At 47.3% G+C, this 17,212-nt stretch overlaps 1 protein-coding gene across 1 annotated transcript; it reads left to right on the top strand.

Annotated features, from left to right (window-relative positions):
- The first annotated feature begins 2,281 nt into the window (after positions 1–2,281).
- Positions 2,282–12,300, top strand: LOC142909557 (dead end protein homolog 1-like). Its single transcript, XM_076059777.1, has 2 exons — positions 2,282–2,371; positions 10,828–12,300. Exons 1-2 carry the CDS (start codon positions 2,321–2,323, stop codon positions 12,244–12,246), a joined length of 1,470 nt encoding a protein of 489 aa, XP_075915892.1. The 5' UTR covers positions 2,282–2,320; the 3' UTR covers positions 12,247–12,300.
- Positions 12,301–17,212: the final 4,912 nt, after the last annotated feature.

The raw sequence follows: 17,212 nt of genomic DNA, 5'->3' as shown, positions 1-17,212 counted from the left end.
CAGAGACATCACACACACAGAGACATCACACGCACAGAGACATCACACACACACAGACATCACACACACACAGACATCACACACACACACAAGACACACACAGACATCACACACACATCACACACACAAGACACACACAGACATCACACACACAGACATCACACACACAAGACACACACAGACATCACACACAAAGACCCCCCGTACAGCCTTAACAATCTGTAGGGGCGAGTGCTGTAAGCGAGTAGCAGCACCTATAAGGGCCGGCACGGCACACGAGGGGGTGGGTGGCCAACACCACGCCCGACCGCCTTTGTCTCCCCCAGTGGTGATGTTTACTACACACCACTACACCAGGTACTCATTTGAGGCTGAGTCGACCTAGGGGAGGCCCAGGACCGGTTCAGAGAATCGTAGCGCGGCGTAGCGCTAACCACTACACTACCGCTCCCCACATACACACACACAGACACACACAGAGACACACACATCACACACAGACATCACACACACACACAAGACACACACAGACATCACACACACAAGACACACACACACACATCACACAAGACACACACAGACACACACAAGACACACACAGACATCACACACACAGCCATCACACACACACACAATACACACACAGACATCACACACACATCACACACACAGACATCACACACAGACACACACACAGACACACACACAGACATCACACACACACACACAAAAGACTCACACAGACATCACACACAGACACACACAAGACACACACAGACATCACACGCACACAGCCATCACACACACACAAGACACACGCACACAAGACACACACACACATCACACACACACAAACACACACAAGACACACACAGCCATCACACACACACACAAGACACACACAGACATCACACACACATCACACACACACACAAGACACACACAGACATCACACACACAACACACACACAAGACACACAGACATCACACACACACAAAGACATCACACACACACGACACACACACAGACATCACACACACACGACACACACAGAGACATCACACACACAGAGACATCACACACACAGAGACATCACACACACACAGACATCACACACACACACACAAGACACACACAGACATCATACACACATCACACACACAAGACACACACAGACATCACACACACACACACAGACATCACACACAAAGACATCACACACACACGACACACACAGAGACATCACACACACAGACATCACACACACACAGACATCACACACACACAGACATCACACACACACACACAAGACACACAGACATCACACACACACAGACATCACACACACACAGACATCACACACACAAGACACACACAGACATCACACACAAAGACCCCCCGTACAGCCTTAACAATCTGTAGGGGCGAGTGCTGTAAGCGAGTAGCAGCACCTATAAGGGCCGGCACGGCACACGAGGGGGTGGGTGGCCAACACCACGCCCGACCGCCTTTGTCTCCCCCAGTGGTGATGTTTACTACACACCACTACACCAGGTACTCATTTGAGGCTGAGTCGACCTAGGGGAGGCCCAGGACCGGTTCAGAGAATCGTAGCGCGGCGTAGCGCTAACCACTACACTACCGCTCCCCACATACACACACACAGACACACACAGAGACACACACATCACACACAGAGACACACCCAGAGACACACACACAGAGACACACACATCACACACGGAGACACACACATCACACAGAGACACACACACACAGATACACACAGAGACACGCACACAGAGACACACACCACACACAGAGACACACACGTACACACACACACGGAGACACTCACACAGAGACACACACACGGAGACACACACACACAGAGACACACACAGAGACACACAGACACACACACATCAAACAGAGACACACACACAGAGACACACACACAGAGACACACACATCACACACACATACGTACACACAGATACACACACAGAGACACAGATACACACAGACACACACAGATACACACACACACTATTACACTATTCAACTATAGACGAGAGACCTTCTGCAGTGATCTATCAGTGCAGGAACGGAGCTGCTGTGAGGCGAGGCGCTTGGAGCTCTCTGATTGGTCCAAGCGGCGACTTGGAGCCAATCAGATTTGGTTCCTCCCTAGCCACGTGACGCGGGATTTTTTTTCCCGCCAAATTTTTGAGACTCCTCCTCGGCCAGGCGCCATTTTGAGAGTCGTGAGGTGCGGATTTGAAATTTTTTTTTATTTCGGAGCAGAAATTAACGACGATGACGACCCCCCAGGGGTGCGAGATCGCCTCTCGTGAGGGAAAACGTGAGGTAAAAAGTGGCCTCAAATGTCCAGCCCGTGATTCGCAGATAGTTTAAATATGCACTGTTGAATTTATGGGCAGTGTTGGGTCTATGGGGCAGTGTTGAGGCTATGGGACATTGACCAAATACAAACGATTTAATTTGTGAATAATAATGTAGCCTGGTTATTAAGTATGGTGAGTGTACTGACAGTCTATAATGTAGACTGTAGTAATGGTTATTAAGTTTGGTGAGTGTACTACAGTCTATAATGTAGACTGTAGTAATGGTTATTAAGTATGGTGAGTGTACTGACAGTCTATAATGTAGACAGTCTATAATGTAGACTGTAGCCTGGTTATTAAGTATGGTGAGTGTACTGACAGTCTATAATGTAGACTGTAGTAATGGTTATTAAGTTTGGTGAGTGTACTACAGTCTATAATGTAGACTGTAGTAATGGTTATTAAGTATGGTGAGTGTACTGACAGTCTATAATGTAGACTGTAGTAATGGTTATTAAGTATGGTGAGTGTACTGACAGTCTATAATGTAGACTGTAGTAATGGTTATTAAGCTGAGTGAGTGTACTACAGTCTATAATGTAGACTGTAGTAATGGTTATTAAGTATGGTGAGTGTACTACAGTCTATAATGTAGACTGTAGTAATGGTTATTAAGTATGGTGAGTGTACTGACAGTCTATAATGTAGACTGTAGTAATGGTTATTAACCTGAGTGAGTGTACTGACAGTCTATAATGTAGACTGTAGTAATGGTTATTAAGTATGGTGAGTGTACTGACAGTCTATAATGTAGACTGTAGTAATGGTTATTAACCTGAGTGAGTGTACTGACAGTCTATAATGTAGACTGTAGTAATGATTATTAAGTATGGTGAGTGTACTACAGTCTATAATGTAGAATGTAGTAATGGTTATTAAGTATGGTGAGTGTACTGACAGTCTATAATGTAGACTGTAGTAATGGTTATTAAGCTGGGTGAGTGTACTGACAGTATATAATGTAGACTGTAGTAATGGTTATTAAGTATGGTGAGTGTACTGACAGTCTATAATGTAGACTGTAGTAATGGTTATTAAGTATGGTGAGTGTACTGACAGTCTATAATGTAGACTGTAGCCTGGTTATTAAGTATGGTGAGTGTACTGACAGTCTATAATGTAGACTGTAGTAATGGTTATTAAGTATGGTGAGTGTACTGACAGTCTATAATGTAGACTGTAGTAATGGTTATTAAGCTGAGTGAGTGTACTACAGTCTATAATGTAGACTGTAGTAATGGTTATTAAGTATGGTGAGTGTACTACAGTCTATAATGTAGACTGTAGTAATGGTTATTAAGTATGGTGAGTGTACTGACAGTCTATAATGTAGACTGTAGTAATGGTTATTAACCTGAGTGAGTGTACTGACAGTCTATAATGTAGACTGTAGTAATGGTTATTAAGTATGGTGAGTGTACTGACAGTCTATAATGTAGACTGTAGTAATGGTTATTAACCTGAGTGAGTGTACTGACAGTCTATAATGTAGACTGTAGTAATGATTATTAAGTATGGTGAGTGTACTACAGTCTATAATGTAGAATGTAGTAATGGTTATTAAGTATGGTGAGTGTACTGACAGTCTATAATGTAGACTGTAGTAATGGTTATTAAGCTGGGTGAGTGTACTGACAGTATATAATGTAGACTGTAGTAATGGTTATTAAGTATGGTGAGTGTACTGACAGTCTATAATGTAGACTGTAGTAATGGTTATTAAGTATGGTGAGTGTACTGACAGTCTATAATGTAGACTGTAGCCTGGTTATTAAGTATGGTGAGTGTACTGACAGTCTATAATGTAGACTGTAGTAATGGTTATTAACCTGAGTGAGTGTACTGACAGTCTATAATGTAGACTGTAGTAATGATTATTAAGTATGGTGAGTGTACTACAGTCTATAATGTAGACTGTAGTAATGGTTATTAAGTATGGTGAGTGTAACGACAGTCTATAATGTAGACTGTAGTAATGGTTATTAAGCTGGGTGAGTGTACTGACAGTATATAATGTAGACTGTAGTAATGGTTATTAAGTATGGTGAGTGTACTGACAGTCTATAATGTAGACTGTAGTAATGGTTATTAAGTATGGTGAGTGTACTGACAGTCTATAATGTAGACTGTAGCCTGGTTATTAAGTATGGTGAGTGTACTGACAGTCTATAATGTAGACTGTAGTAATGGTTATTAACCTGAGTGAGTGTACTGACAGTCTATAATGTAGACTGTAGTAATGGTTATTAAGTATGGTGAGTGTACTACAGTCTATAATGTAGACTGTAGCCTGGTTATTAAGTATGGTGAGTCTACTGACAGTCTATAGTGTAGACTGTAGTAATGGTTATTAAGTATGGTGAGTGTACTGACAGTCTATAGTGTAGACTGTAGTAACGGTTATTAAGTATGGTGAGTTTACTGACAGTCTATAATGTAGATTGTAGCCTGCTTATTCAGCTGGGTGAGTGTACTGACAGTCTATAATGTAGACTGTAGCCTGGTTATTAAGTATGGTGTTTGTACTGACAGTCTATAATGTAGACTGTAGCCTGGTTATTAAGTATGGTGAGTGTACTGACAGTCTATAATGTAGACTGTAGTAATGGTTATTAAGCTGAATGAGTGTACTGACAGTCTATAATGTAGACTGTAGTAATGGTTATTAAGTATGGTGAGTGTACTGACAGTCTATAATGTTGACTGTAGCAATGGTTATTAAGCTGAGTGAGTGTACTGGCAGTCTATAATGTAGACTGTAGCGGTACGTAGCTAACCGTGCTAATTGTGTTTTGGTTGCATTTTGCACAATTATATTCGTACAATATGGCACCAATCTTTAGCACGAATGTTCAGTTTTATCCTGAACATTCAGCTCTGACACTTTCAGTGAATACCTGAAATGATTTCCATTGAGAATGTCAATCTCTTGACACTTAAGGGGAAAATAACCCGGTGGGTTATGACCACGCGATGCCTCGCATTCACCAAGACAATGCAGTGAATGTGCTGGGGGAAAGTAAGCACATTAAGAGCAAATATCCTTAAAAAAATGTTTTGATAAAACTTGACCATAACGTACTCTTTGGCTTTTTCGGTGAAGTCACATAACGGCCAGCATGTTTTTTTTTCCCTCCAAATGTTTTTGTAATCTGTGCACATGACCTGATGAAACGAATAACATTTTTTTAAAATAACCCACGTGACAGATCCAACTAATCTCTCTTAAACTATAAACTAGTTTTTCTATTTTATTGTACAAGGTAAGGCCCACTGAGCTATGTAGCTTTTTTTCACAAGCGACCTGGCCATCACGAATGAAAGCTCAAAACAAAGTGACTTCATCGTGTGGAAATGTATCGCAGTTAAATATTTTAAATGCGTGACGTTAATTCTAAATCTGGAGGGGGGGAAACCGGAGGAACCAGAAACAAATCCATGCAACCACGAGGCAGAGACACGCACACTCCAAATATACTACCAGCAGCTCCACTATCAACAACAACAACCGCAGTTCGCCACTAAGTGGCGGTGACATCACCACGACGCTTGTGCCAGGCGATGTGCACCTTGAGGCCACGTGAATTGTCGAACGCCCGCTGGCAGGAGGTCACGGGGCAGACCCAGATGCGACAGGTCGACTGACTGAGACGACTGGCTGATGCACCACCTGTGCCCCCTACTGTGCCAACTTGCTGTCCTCAACGGATGGCACCTCAGCCAGCCACTCACAGGGGTGACTTCTTCCAATATTTGAGGCACCGCAGCCTCAGCAGGGTCATCCTCACTTTGTGCCACGATGTTTTCCTGGCTGAGGGATTTTCCCTCCCCCAGGACCTCACAGAAATGCTCAGCAAATCTGCGAACCTGTTCCTGGGGGTCAGAGATTGGATCACCATTTTTTCCCCTAATGATGGTAATAGGTGTGGCGCTGCAGGTTACTTTTTTGATGGAGTTAAATAGAGATTTGTGATCACGGGCCACTGAGGCAGACTCCATCTCCTCAGCAACCCGCGACCACCACCCATCCTTGCAGCGCCTCACGGCTCTCCGAACCTCCGAGCGAAGGCTGCGGTAAGCCTCATCATTCTCTGACGTGGGATTCTGTAGCCGATGACAGTGGGCCTCTCGCTTTTTCTCAACCATCCTGAACACCTCCTCTGTCAGCCAGGGTCTCTGGGGAGGTCTGGACCGCGTACCCAAAGCAGCCATTGCAGCTGCATGAGTCACAGTCCTAAACCTCGCCCATTTACCCTCGACATCAGGAGGAGTCGGGGACGATGCCAATCCCAGCCGCAAGCGATGATGAAATTCTCGCTTGCAACTTTCATCAGATAACTGAGACCAGGCCACTTTATGTTGGAATGGGGTCCTGGGTGTACACCCACCACCGGAGTGGAAGAATGGCAGGCGCATCTTACAGATGACTAGTCGATGGTCAGAGGGCAGATCAGCTCCACGGTAGGTCCTGGTGTCAAGGACATGGGCTCGCATTCGCTGGTCCGTCACTATGTAGTCCAGCAGATGTTCTTGCTTGGACCCGGCATGCATCCATGATGTTGTGTGGATGCGCCGATGCCGGAACAGCGTGTTGGTAACTACAAGCCCATGGGCTGCACAAAAATCTTGCAGCCTCCTACCGTTGTTATTGGGCTGATCTGGCCCATGCCCTCCAATCACTCCAGACCAGGTGCCAGTATCATGACCAACTCGGGCATTGAAGTCACCCAACATGATGACTCTATCCTGAGGGGCCACTTTAGCCAGCACCTGTGACAGGAGGTCATAGAAGGCATCTGACTCATCGGCTTTGCCTGCATCCCTCCACGGATGTTCATCTTCGGTGGGGGCATAAGTAACCACGACCACCATTCCTCGCCTCCGGTTGATGGGAAGGCGAGCCCAAAGTAGCCTGGGGCTTACAGCTTCCCACACCTCACCGCCACGCTCCCACGCCCCCTTCATTCTTTTGTTCAAAAGAAGACCCACACCCTGTTGTTTGGCAGTCTGCTGCCCCGAGTAGAGGACTGTCCACCCCTCATGGTGGCAGGAGCCAGAGCCGGTCCACCGGACCTCCTGAATGCCGCATAGATCCAGGCGGTACCGGTCCAGCTCCCGACAGAGGAGTGGCAGCCTCTCCTCTGCAGTGAGCGTTCGAACATTCCACGTGGCCACCCGTAGTGGCTTTTCGTTGTTTCTGGAGTAGCCCCGAGGGTAGGTATTCAATCTCCTGGCTCCGCCAATTGGGGTTTGGCCAGGAGACGTCATAGACGCCTGGCCCCCCGGGGCCTCCGGCACAAGCTTATTAGTTACATATTTCAGTTTAATTCGTGGTTTCGTGGTAATTAATTGATGGTGGAGGGGTTACCAGCCCCTCGCACCCGTCCAGAGCCCCCGTTTAGCCCCTGTGGTGGACACATATGCCATGAGGGGAGGAGCCAATCAAAATTGGATCTCCCCCCACAGCACTGTCCACGACAGAGTTGCCCGTCCGGCACCGCGAGGAGGTAGGGGGTTGTTTTGCCGGACACACACTGACACACACACTGACACACCATGATACACACACTGACTGGAGGAGGTGGAGCGTGGTCAACACATCTACGCCTGAAACATTTTAGAAAGAAGCGGAGAATACGGAACAACCCACCTGTTGTCCATTTCGATTTCCGTGTTGCCTCTAATCTTCAGTCTTGCTGTGTATCCACCGTCTGCTGGAGCTCACCTTCTATAGCGAAGATATCCATCATCTCCAGTTTGTGTGTCTTTAATAAATTGTCTCGGATATTTCTTGCTGCTCTCTATGTCCTTCATACATGCTGCTGCATTGACATTAAGGTTTCCGCATGGTCCATGAATCATATTTGCGGTCACTACTGCAAACAGATTTTGGGTCTTCCTCTGGATTTGGAAACTCGGCAGATATAACATCGATTTGGATTGGATGATTTTTTTCTTTCAGCCAGATTAAAATCTGAGCGTGGGGAAGTCATCTACATCATTAGACCACCTTTGGCGGTACCAAAATTAAGAACGGAAATGGTTTGAAACATCTTTCCAATGGTTACTAAGCCAGAATCTATCTTCTCGGTTGAAATTGTCTCTGTGCTTGTATATGTGAATGGCCTCATGAACAAATCTCTCATGGTAGCCGGTTGGTTTGCAAAGAACCTCCGTCTTGGAGAAGTCAATGTCATGTGAGCCCACTGAATTATAACAGTGATCTGCCACGGCAGAGGAGTTCGTTCTACCGTGTTTCAAGTCTGCTTTATGTTCGCGGATGCGGTCCGAGATATGTCGTTTGGTTTCTCCAATGTAGCTACTACCACAGAGGCACTTTAGTTTGTAAACGCCCAGGTACTGTATGTCTGGAACAGCATCTTTTACAGATGGAATCAGATCACGTATTTTATGTACTGTGTTGCATCGGACCTGGATCTTGTATTTATTCAGGATTTTGGAGATCTTTTTAGTGACCCCTGCAATGTAGGATAAGGTGATGGTTTTGAGTGGATCCACAAGAGGATCCTTCATGACTGGAGTGATGGCTTTGCGGATTGTGTAGTCGGAGTAACCATTAGCCCTGAGAGGCTGAGAGCCTGGTGTACGTGCTAAAGTTGAGGGTAAGAATCCACCCATTTTTTCGCCATATAGAATTGTGATATATAACGACTTATTGTTGGTAGCTTAGCTGATTGGAGAATATATAGACTTTATTGATAACATTGAGGTAATTTATATTTTAGTTTTTTATTGGTTCACTATATAGTATTCATTATATAGTGTAGTGTATACCCAGTTACTGTGAATAGCTCAGATGTGTAGGCTTTGACTTCAAGATAGCCATTTCTGTGACCAGTCACAAGCTAATCACTCAGCTATTTCAATGCTAAATTCTCCTAGTTATTTCAATGCTAAATTCTCCTGTTTGATTTGTAATAGATGCCTCTGTGAATGTGTATGCTGACTTTAACATAGCCATTTCTGTGACCAGTCACAAGCTAATCACTCAGCCGTTTCAATGCTAAATTCCAAGCTAATTCCTTTGTCAAGGCGCTTTGTTTCTTCTCACACAGCTTAAAGGTCGCGATCTGAGCTTGGCTTTGTTCGCTCCAGCGCTGTCCTCCAGACAGTCTCGTCCCTTCACCTGATGAAGGCCGCTTGTGTTGTGGCCGAAACGTCGTGAGGATTTTTTGTGTTATTTTATTTTATCAATTTATTATTTTATTCTCATTCTACGTGACTTTACCGAAAGAACCAAAGAAGATATCCTGGATCGTTTTGGTGAACGCTACAACAACAATACTCATTTCTATACAACGTCTGTCTCACGTGATTACTCTGTGTGGTTCATAAGGTGGGGCGTGTGCTGCTTTGATGATGGCAATTCAACCCCCGACCCACCACCCTCCCCAACAACTCGCTCCAACCATTCTGCGGTCATGATTTGGGACTGTGATTCCATTTGCAAGTAAACTCACATTTCAACAATGAGGGTTTGAAAGCATTAAGCATTAGCTCTGTCTGCATGTCTGCTCTGTTGTAAAGATGATCCAATATGAACACAATTGTAGTACAACAGCTCACGTTGCTATTAGGGACCTAACAATGTTGAAAACTGGCCAAAATTGATTAAACGGCCCACTCATGGTCCAGAGCAGAACTCGGTACCACCTAAGGTAGCAAAACTTCAGTCGTACCCATTTATTTGGATGGAAAATGAAAGTAAATTACTTGATAGTCTCACTCATTGCATTTGTTTATCACTGGCCACATAGAGAAATTGAAACTGCTCAATGTAGGCCACCTCACATGGTACCGACAAAGGAGACATCTCATGGGCTATGAAAAAATAAGAATAGGTTGTATCCTTTCTGGCAATAAAACAGATCTTAAGATTCATTGAAGAAGGTTTCTGTTTGGTGTTTGAACATCTAAACACCCGTTTTATTGCCAAAAAAGGATCAAATCTCTTCTTATATTGTCATACTTTGATACCGGCAAAACGGTCTCATTTTGAAGCGTCTCATGGACTATTGGATGGGGAGAAAAAAACCGGCGCTAAAAGTCAGCGCCGACCTCTCCTGTCGTGCCCAGTGACGTCATCACGGGCGAAGTTCACCGCGCGAAGTCAAACGCCGCCTCGTGAGCGCCGCTCGAAACGCAAAATCATCGTTCGGTGAACATTTCCGAGGACAAACAAACGCATGCCGGGAACCGTGTGAGTTTGTGTTTCTTGTTTCCTCTGCGCAATGTGCGGGAGGGCTTCATCCAGCAGTGGATTGACAAAAGCGCTGTATGCATACTGCACAGGCTACGCTAACGTCACATTTAGGCCCATGGACCGAACAAACGCGGCTCTCTTTCTCCATCCGTCTCCACTCTCTCTCTCTTCCTCTCTCCACTTCTGGCCTGTAGGTTTGGGCCGAGCGAGTTCCTGCCGGGGATTTGGCTCTTCAGGAGCTGATTCCCCCCGTGGCTTTGTCGGCACGAGGCGACTGCGCGGAGTGTCAAGGGCTCCACCGGGCCCCAAGGCGCCGCCCCGGCACCACCGTAGTAGCCAAACCATCGGCGCTCGGCATGGCCTGTATGAAGGTCCTGCTGGACCGCATGTTGCGCACGGGGTACAACATCGTCCAGGAGAACGGACAGAGGAAGATCGGACCACCGCCCGACTGGCAGGGGCCCCCTCCCGCCCGTGGCTACGAGGTGTTTCTGGGGAGGATCCCGCGCGACCTCTACGAGGATGAGCTGGTGCCCGTGCTGGAGACGGTGGGGAAGCTCTACCAGCTCCGCCTCATGATGGAGATTAGCGGAGAGAACCGCGGCTATGCGTTCGCTACCTACGCGACGCTCGTCGAAGCCACGGATGCCGTCAAGAAACTCAACAAATTAGAGATCCGTCCCGGACACCGCATTGGAGTCCACTTTAGCGTGGACAATCGCCGCCTCTTCATTGGGGGGCTGCCAGAGGACAAGAAGCGAGCGGAGGTGATGATGGCGATGAGCGGTGCCACGGAGGGCGTGGTGGACGTCAAGATGAGCGTCTGTCGCTGGGACAAAACTCTCAACCGAGGCTACGCGTTCATCGAGTACCGGAGCCATCGCGCGGCCGCCATGGCCAGGAAGAAGCTCCTTCGAATCACCTTGCAGCTATGGGGCCGGACCATCAAGGTGGACTGGGCCATCTCGGAGCGGGTGGCTGCGGCCGCGGCGGTGGAGATGGAGGCGGCCGTGCCAGACCTGCTGCAGCCGGAGTGCACGGGCACCGGCAAAGCCGCACAAAGCCAATTTGGGGGCTGGGGGGCACGCATGCAGCTGTGGTGGGTACCTCTCCACCTGCGGCCCATGCCCATTGCTCTCGAGGCACTGCCGGAGGCGGCCATGCTGTCGTGGGAGGTGCGGCTGCGGATGCTGTGCCAGACCGCCGGCGTCAGCTACCCAATCTTCGAGCTGCACGCTTACTCGGAGCCCGGGATACCCGTGGGCCTCCTCTATAAGATGTCGATTCCTGGGGTGGGAGGAGGCGCCGGCATCTTCCCCGAATTTCTGAGCTCCAGCGAGGAGGGAGCACGGGAAGTGGCGTGTCAGCTTGCCTACAACATCCTCAACAATGCGAATCCCCCGCCTCCGGCCACGCCCTCTCGTGGAACCTCGGAGCAGGTTACACGAGAGGGCGTGGCCAGAGGCGTGGCTAGGCCCCGCCTCCGGCCACGCCCTCTCGTGGAACCTTTCGAGCAGGTTACCGGAGTAACTCGGCTAGCCCCACCTGTTGCCTTTGCCCCAGATGCGCCTCCTTCCCTGATTGGTTGTTACCTCTGTGGCCGTACCTGTTAAGCCCTTGCCAGGCCAGCAGGTGTCACCCTGTGATGTCAGCAGGTGTCACCTTGTGATGTCAGCAGGTGTCACCCTGTCATGTCAGCAGGTGTCACCCTGTGATGTCAGCAGGTGTCACCCTGTGATGTCAGCAGGTGTCACCCTGTGATGTCAGCAGGTGTCACCCTGTGATGTCAGCAGGTGTCACCCTGTGATGTCAGCAGGTGTCACCCTGTGATGTCAGCAGGTGTCACCCTGTCATTACACTTTAATGAAAACCGACAACAGAATCCTTGAAGAAAAAACTAATTCAGGTGTTTGACATGTCGACGCCATTTCGTTTTGAAAATGTAGCGGAGAAAAATATATTTTGTTCACATCGCATTCTGTTTTGTCAATAATCTCTGTAACGTGCGCCTGCTCTGCAAGGCATGCATTAACCCCTTTCTGTCTCAATTTAATTCCCAGCATGCAATTCTCCAAGCCTCAGATTTTATAAAATCTTTCGCGCAACTTTAATCCTGGTAAATATATTTTTGTTCTTTTAAAACACAAGCATTATATTTAGTCTATTGCATGGCTAAAGTATTCTAAGTAAAAATATAAATTGTATTAAACCAATGTTAGATCATCGCTATGATAAATATATTTCTACCCTACAATATACAAATCTACATTGTGCTAATGTTTCAATTCTACTTTTATTAACTTTCAAATATAGTGTTTAGGACACATTTTCAAAGATATATTTTAATGTACCCAGACAATATTTGCACGTGCCCACATTAAAAAAACTTGCAGACTGCATACATAACTACGACAACAGAATCCTTGAAGAAAAAACGAATTCAGGTGTTTGACATTTCGTTTTGTACGGGAGAAAAATATATATTGTTCACATCGCATTCTGATGTCAAAACATTTGATTCTTTATAAAATTGAAAAACCCTTGAACAACTTTGCTGCACACGGAGATGTCCGTGCACCGCCTCGTTTCCACAGCTTCTATCCCGGTGCCATTTGTATTTCATGCACATACCGCTGTTAAGAGTTTGATGTTTTATTGATTTTCAATTTAGGTGTTTTTTTCCTGTAATGTTTTTTTGTACATTTTTTAGTGGAAATAAAGTCCTGAAAAGTCTCTTCCTCTCTCTCCACTCTCTCGGCCGAGTCTCTGCCACTTTTGGTTCTGAGTGTCGCATGCTTGGGATCCTTCTTTCCCTCCTCTGTGGATTTAATTTGATTTGCTGATTTACACGTCAACATATTTAAGACTTTTTCCTAATCATTACCAACGTTTCCATGGCCAGGCACTTTAGAGTAACTTATTACCTTTTCCCACAGCATCATAATATAATTTTCCTGGATCATCACCTTCATAGCTTTGATCCATTACCAATTTTTTTTCAAATTTTCTTGCTGTGGTTTTCACACCTGATGATGGTTGCTTGTGTTGCAGTCGAAACGTCGTGAGAATTTTATTGTTTTATATTTTTATTATTTTATTGTTTTCCTTATATGTGACTTTACCGAAAGAACCAAGAATATGAATCCCTGCAGTCACGAAAGCTTTAAATCTAAATTCAATCACCAATGGTTTACTGGTTCGTTTTTGTATTTACTTATGCCACCGTCTTTCCCCGTGGGACCATGTGGCGTGAAGTTGTGTCGCACATAAACAGAATCTGTTCACATCACGATTTTCCATACTCGACTGTCAGTTGCCATCCCCGGGGCAATGTGCACATTTGTCGACTCGGCGAATCGATTTGATTTCAGGTCCCGTTGGGTCGCCCCTTTTGTGCTTTTGCGTGAGCCGGATTTCAACGCAATTCCCGATCCGTTGTGGTGCCACGGTCTCGGAGCAACTCCGCCATCGCCTCGACTCCCCCGTGGCCCCCCACACCGAGTACGCACCTGCAGCGCGCACACGTAGCGTCCTGGCGGGGGTTTGCCCGTCACGACGGGTTTTCATCCGAAGGGTCTCTGGGATGAAAGTCCCGCGGTTTCCCGGTGCCAGGAGAATGGCCGACCCTCGCAGAGCGAGTCACATTGCGGCGCCCCTGAGTTGGCTTCAAATTGTTTGGGCGCGCGAAGGTTCGCCGGGTCGGCGGCGACGAGTCGCGCGCGACGCTCCCCGCCTTCTCGAGCCGCTCGCGGCATCTGCGACGCCGGCGAGCGCCGCTACGAGGCGGCGATAGGCAAAGTTCCCTTTCGTCTTCGTCCCTCCGACTCTCACGGCGTCCGCGAGACGCCGTGAGCACGGCCGCGAGGTACGTGATGGGGCCTGCGAGCATTTGCGGACTTGGGTAGCGGTAGGCCTAGGCTCCGCTCGTAGAATATTCCCTCCGGGCGGTGCGGGGTTTGCGCCACGAATAAAAGTTAGCAGAGAGCATCGGTGTGGTGCGCGTGTGATTCCCGTGCGGAGCGGCTCCGTGGGCGGATGCGCGGCGAGAGCGAGGGCGGAGCCGCGGCCGGAGCTCGCGCGTTGAGATCATCGCTCGTCGGCGTGGACCCGAGTGGGCCGCCGCGTGCTGCGTCAGCCGTAGTGGGCGCGCAGCGTGCACGGACGCGCGTTGAGATAATCGCCCGCAGGTGCTAGACCGTTCGGGCCCCGTGTTAACGACGGCTGCGGTGCGCGCGGATGCTCGTGGAGGTAATCGCTCGCCGGTGTAGGCGCTAGCATGCCGCTGTCCGCTGCGTTAGCGATAGCCGCGGTGCGCGCGGGGGTGCGTGGGTTCACTCCGTACGGCCGTGAGCCAGCAGCACGAGTCTGTCCCTCGGAGAGGGCGCTAGCGCGGGGGGCCCGATCGCTCGGTCGGCGGGGACCCGGCGGGAGCCGACCGACGCGGTGGAGGAGGCGGCGGAAGGGGCGGACGTCGCGCCCCACCTGCCCAGCGAGGGCGGTGGGGTGGACGTCGGCCCCCACACCGCCATGGCCCTGTACACGTTAAAGTGTTGAGCACAAACTCAAGGAGCAGGGAAAATGGTAATGTTGCTTGGATTTAATTTTAATATCATTGCAACTGTATAGTTTTGATATGTTTTATTGAAAAACATTCACGTGCATTGGCATGTCCCTCTGTCTCAAACATTAATAATGTATCATCTGCAAATGTCCTTTAGCAATGTAAATGTTTGTTCAACATTGGTATGCAGCTTGAAGAATGATGGAGTCTTATAACTGAAGACACTTTGGATTTTCAATCAAAATTTACAAATAATCCACTCTACCATAAACATGCTACATTCCAGCTAAAGTATAGTAGTATATTACTGTAAAGTAGTATGGTGTATAGCACAGATATTTTGTACAAACCCAGCGAGATGGGAGTGCTGCTTTGATGCATTACGCTAACCCCTAAGGGTACAATTTTATTTTTACAGTTTCAATCGGACCAAGTACCTGGGGAGGTTTATCCCAAGTCAACGTGGCTTAAAATCTGCCATGCTGAAATAAAATATCTGGACGTTATTGCTTCTGATGTGAGTGCAGGACTCGCTATCCATGCCAAGGTGCGGAGGCTCATTTGGGCGACCAAAGGAATTCCGAATGCATGTTACAATAACGTTCATTTCAGATGACTGGATTCATTTGGTAGAGTGCTCCAACTTGGGCAGAGATATCTGGCTGGAAAGTGATGTGGTTAAAACGTTTGTCTCGCAGTTTTAAAGGTTGCAATTTCAAAATACAGTTTGGGCATCAGAGCTCAATAAATTGAGTACTACTCTGTGTGAGGTTATCAGTTGACAGGTCAAACGTACTCTTTGTCCTTTTTGGTCACTTTATTATTATAGGCTAGTGGTGTTTGTGTGTTTTAATCACACAGATGGGGGGGGGGGGGGGCATTGCACCTCGCTACACCCATCCACTGCTGACGGTAGAGGTTGTGTCTGTGTGTGTACACACACACACATTGTACACACACACAGTGTAAACACACAGTGTACACACACAGATTGTACATTCACAGAGTGTACACACACACAGTGTACACACACAGTGTATACACACACAGTGTACACACACACACTGTACACACACAGTGTACACACATAGAGTGTACACACACAGTGTACACACACACAGTGTAAACACACACAGTGTACACACACACAGTGTACACAGACACAGTGTACACACACACACAGTGTACACACACACACACTGTACACAGACAGTGTACACACACAGTGTAAACACACATAGAGTGTACACACACAGTGTACACACACAGTGTAAACACACACAGTGTACACACACACAGTGTACACACACAGTGTAAACACACAGTATAAACACACACAGAGTGTACACACACACACAGTGTAAACACAGAGTGTACACACACAGTGTAAACACACAGTGTAAACACACAGTGTACACACACAGAGTGTACACACACATTGTGTACACACACACATTGTGTACACACACAGTGTACACACACAGTGTACACACTGTGCACACACAGTGTACACACACACACAGTGTACACACACACAGTGTACACACACACAGAGTATACACACAGTGTACACACACAATGTACACACACACAGTGTACACACACACAGACACAGTGTACACACACACAGTGTACGTGTACACACAGTGTACACACACACACAGTGTACACACACTGTGTACACACACACAGTGTACACACACAGTGTACACACACAGTGTACACACAGTGTACACACACTATGTACACACTGTGTACACACACACAGTGTACACACACACAGTATATACACACAGTGTACACACAATAATGTCCACGTTGTTGTTGTAGCTGAGCCCACGCACCCAAGGGAGGGAGCAATGAAAATGAATCTAAATCAACTTAAACTCCAATCCCGCTCTGTGACGTCACCACTCAGCATTACTTCATCGGCGTGAAACGCCAGGGGGAGGTGTACCTCGCTAGGGACGTCATGTCAACAAGGTATTACACCGCGCTCTTGAGCGTGACGTCAGCTC

Source organism: Petromyzon marinus, unplaced genomic scaffold, assembly GCF_048934315.1.
Source record: "Petromyzon marinus isolate PM22_M1 ecotype Great Lakes invasive population unplaced genomic scaffold, UKy_Petmar_22M1.pri1.0 PM_G_Scaffold_126, whole genome shotgun sequence".
NCBI lineage: Eukaryota > Metazoa > Chordata > Hyperoartia > Petromyzontiformes > Petromyzontidae > Petromyzon > Petromyzon marinus.
This window is presented reverse-complemented; position numbering and strand designations above follow the sequence as displayed.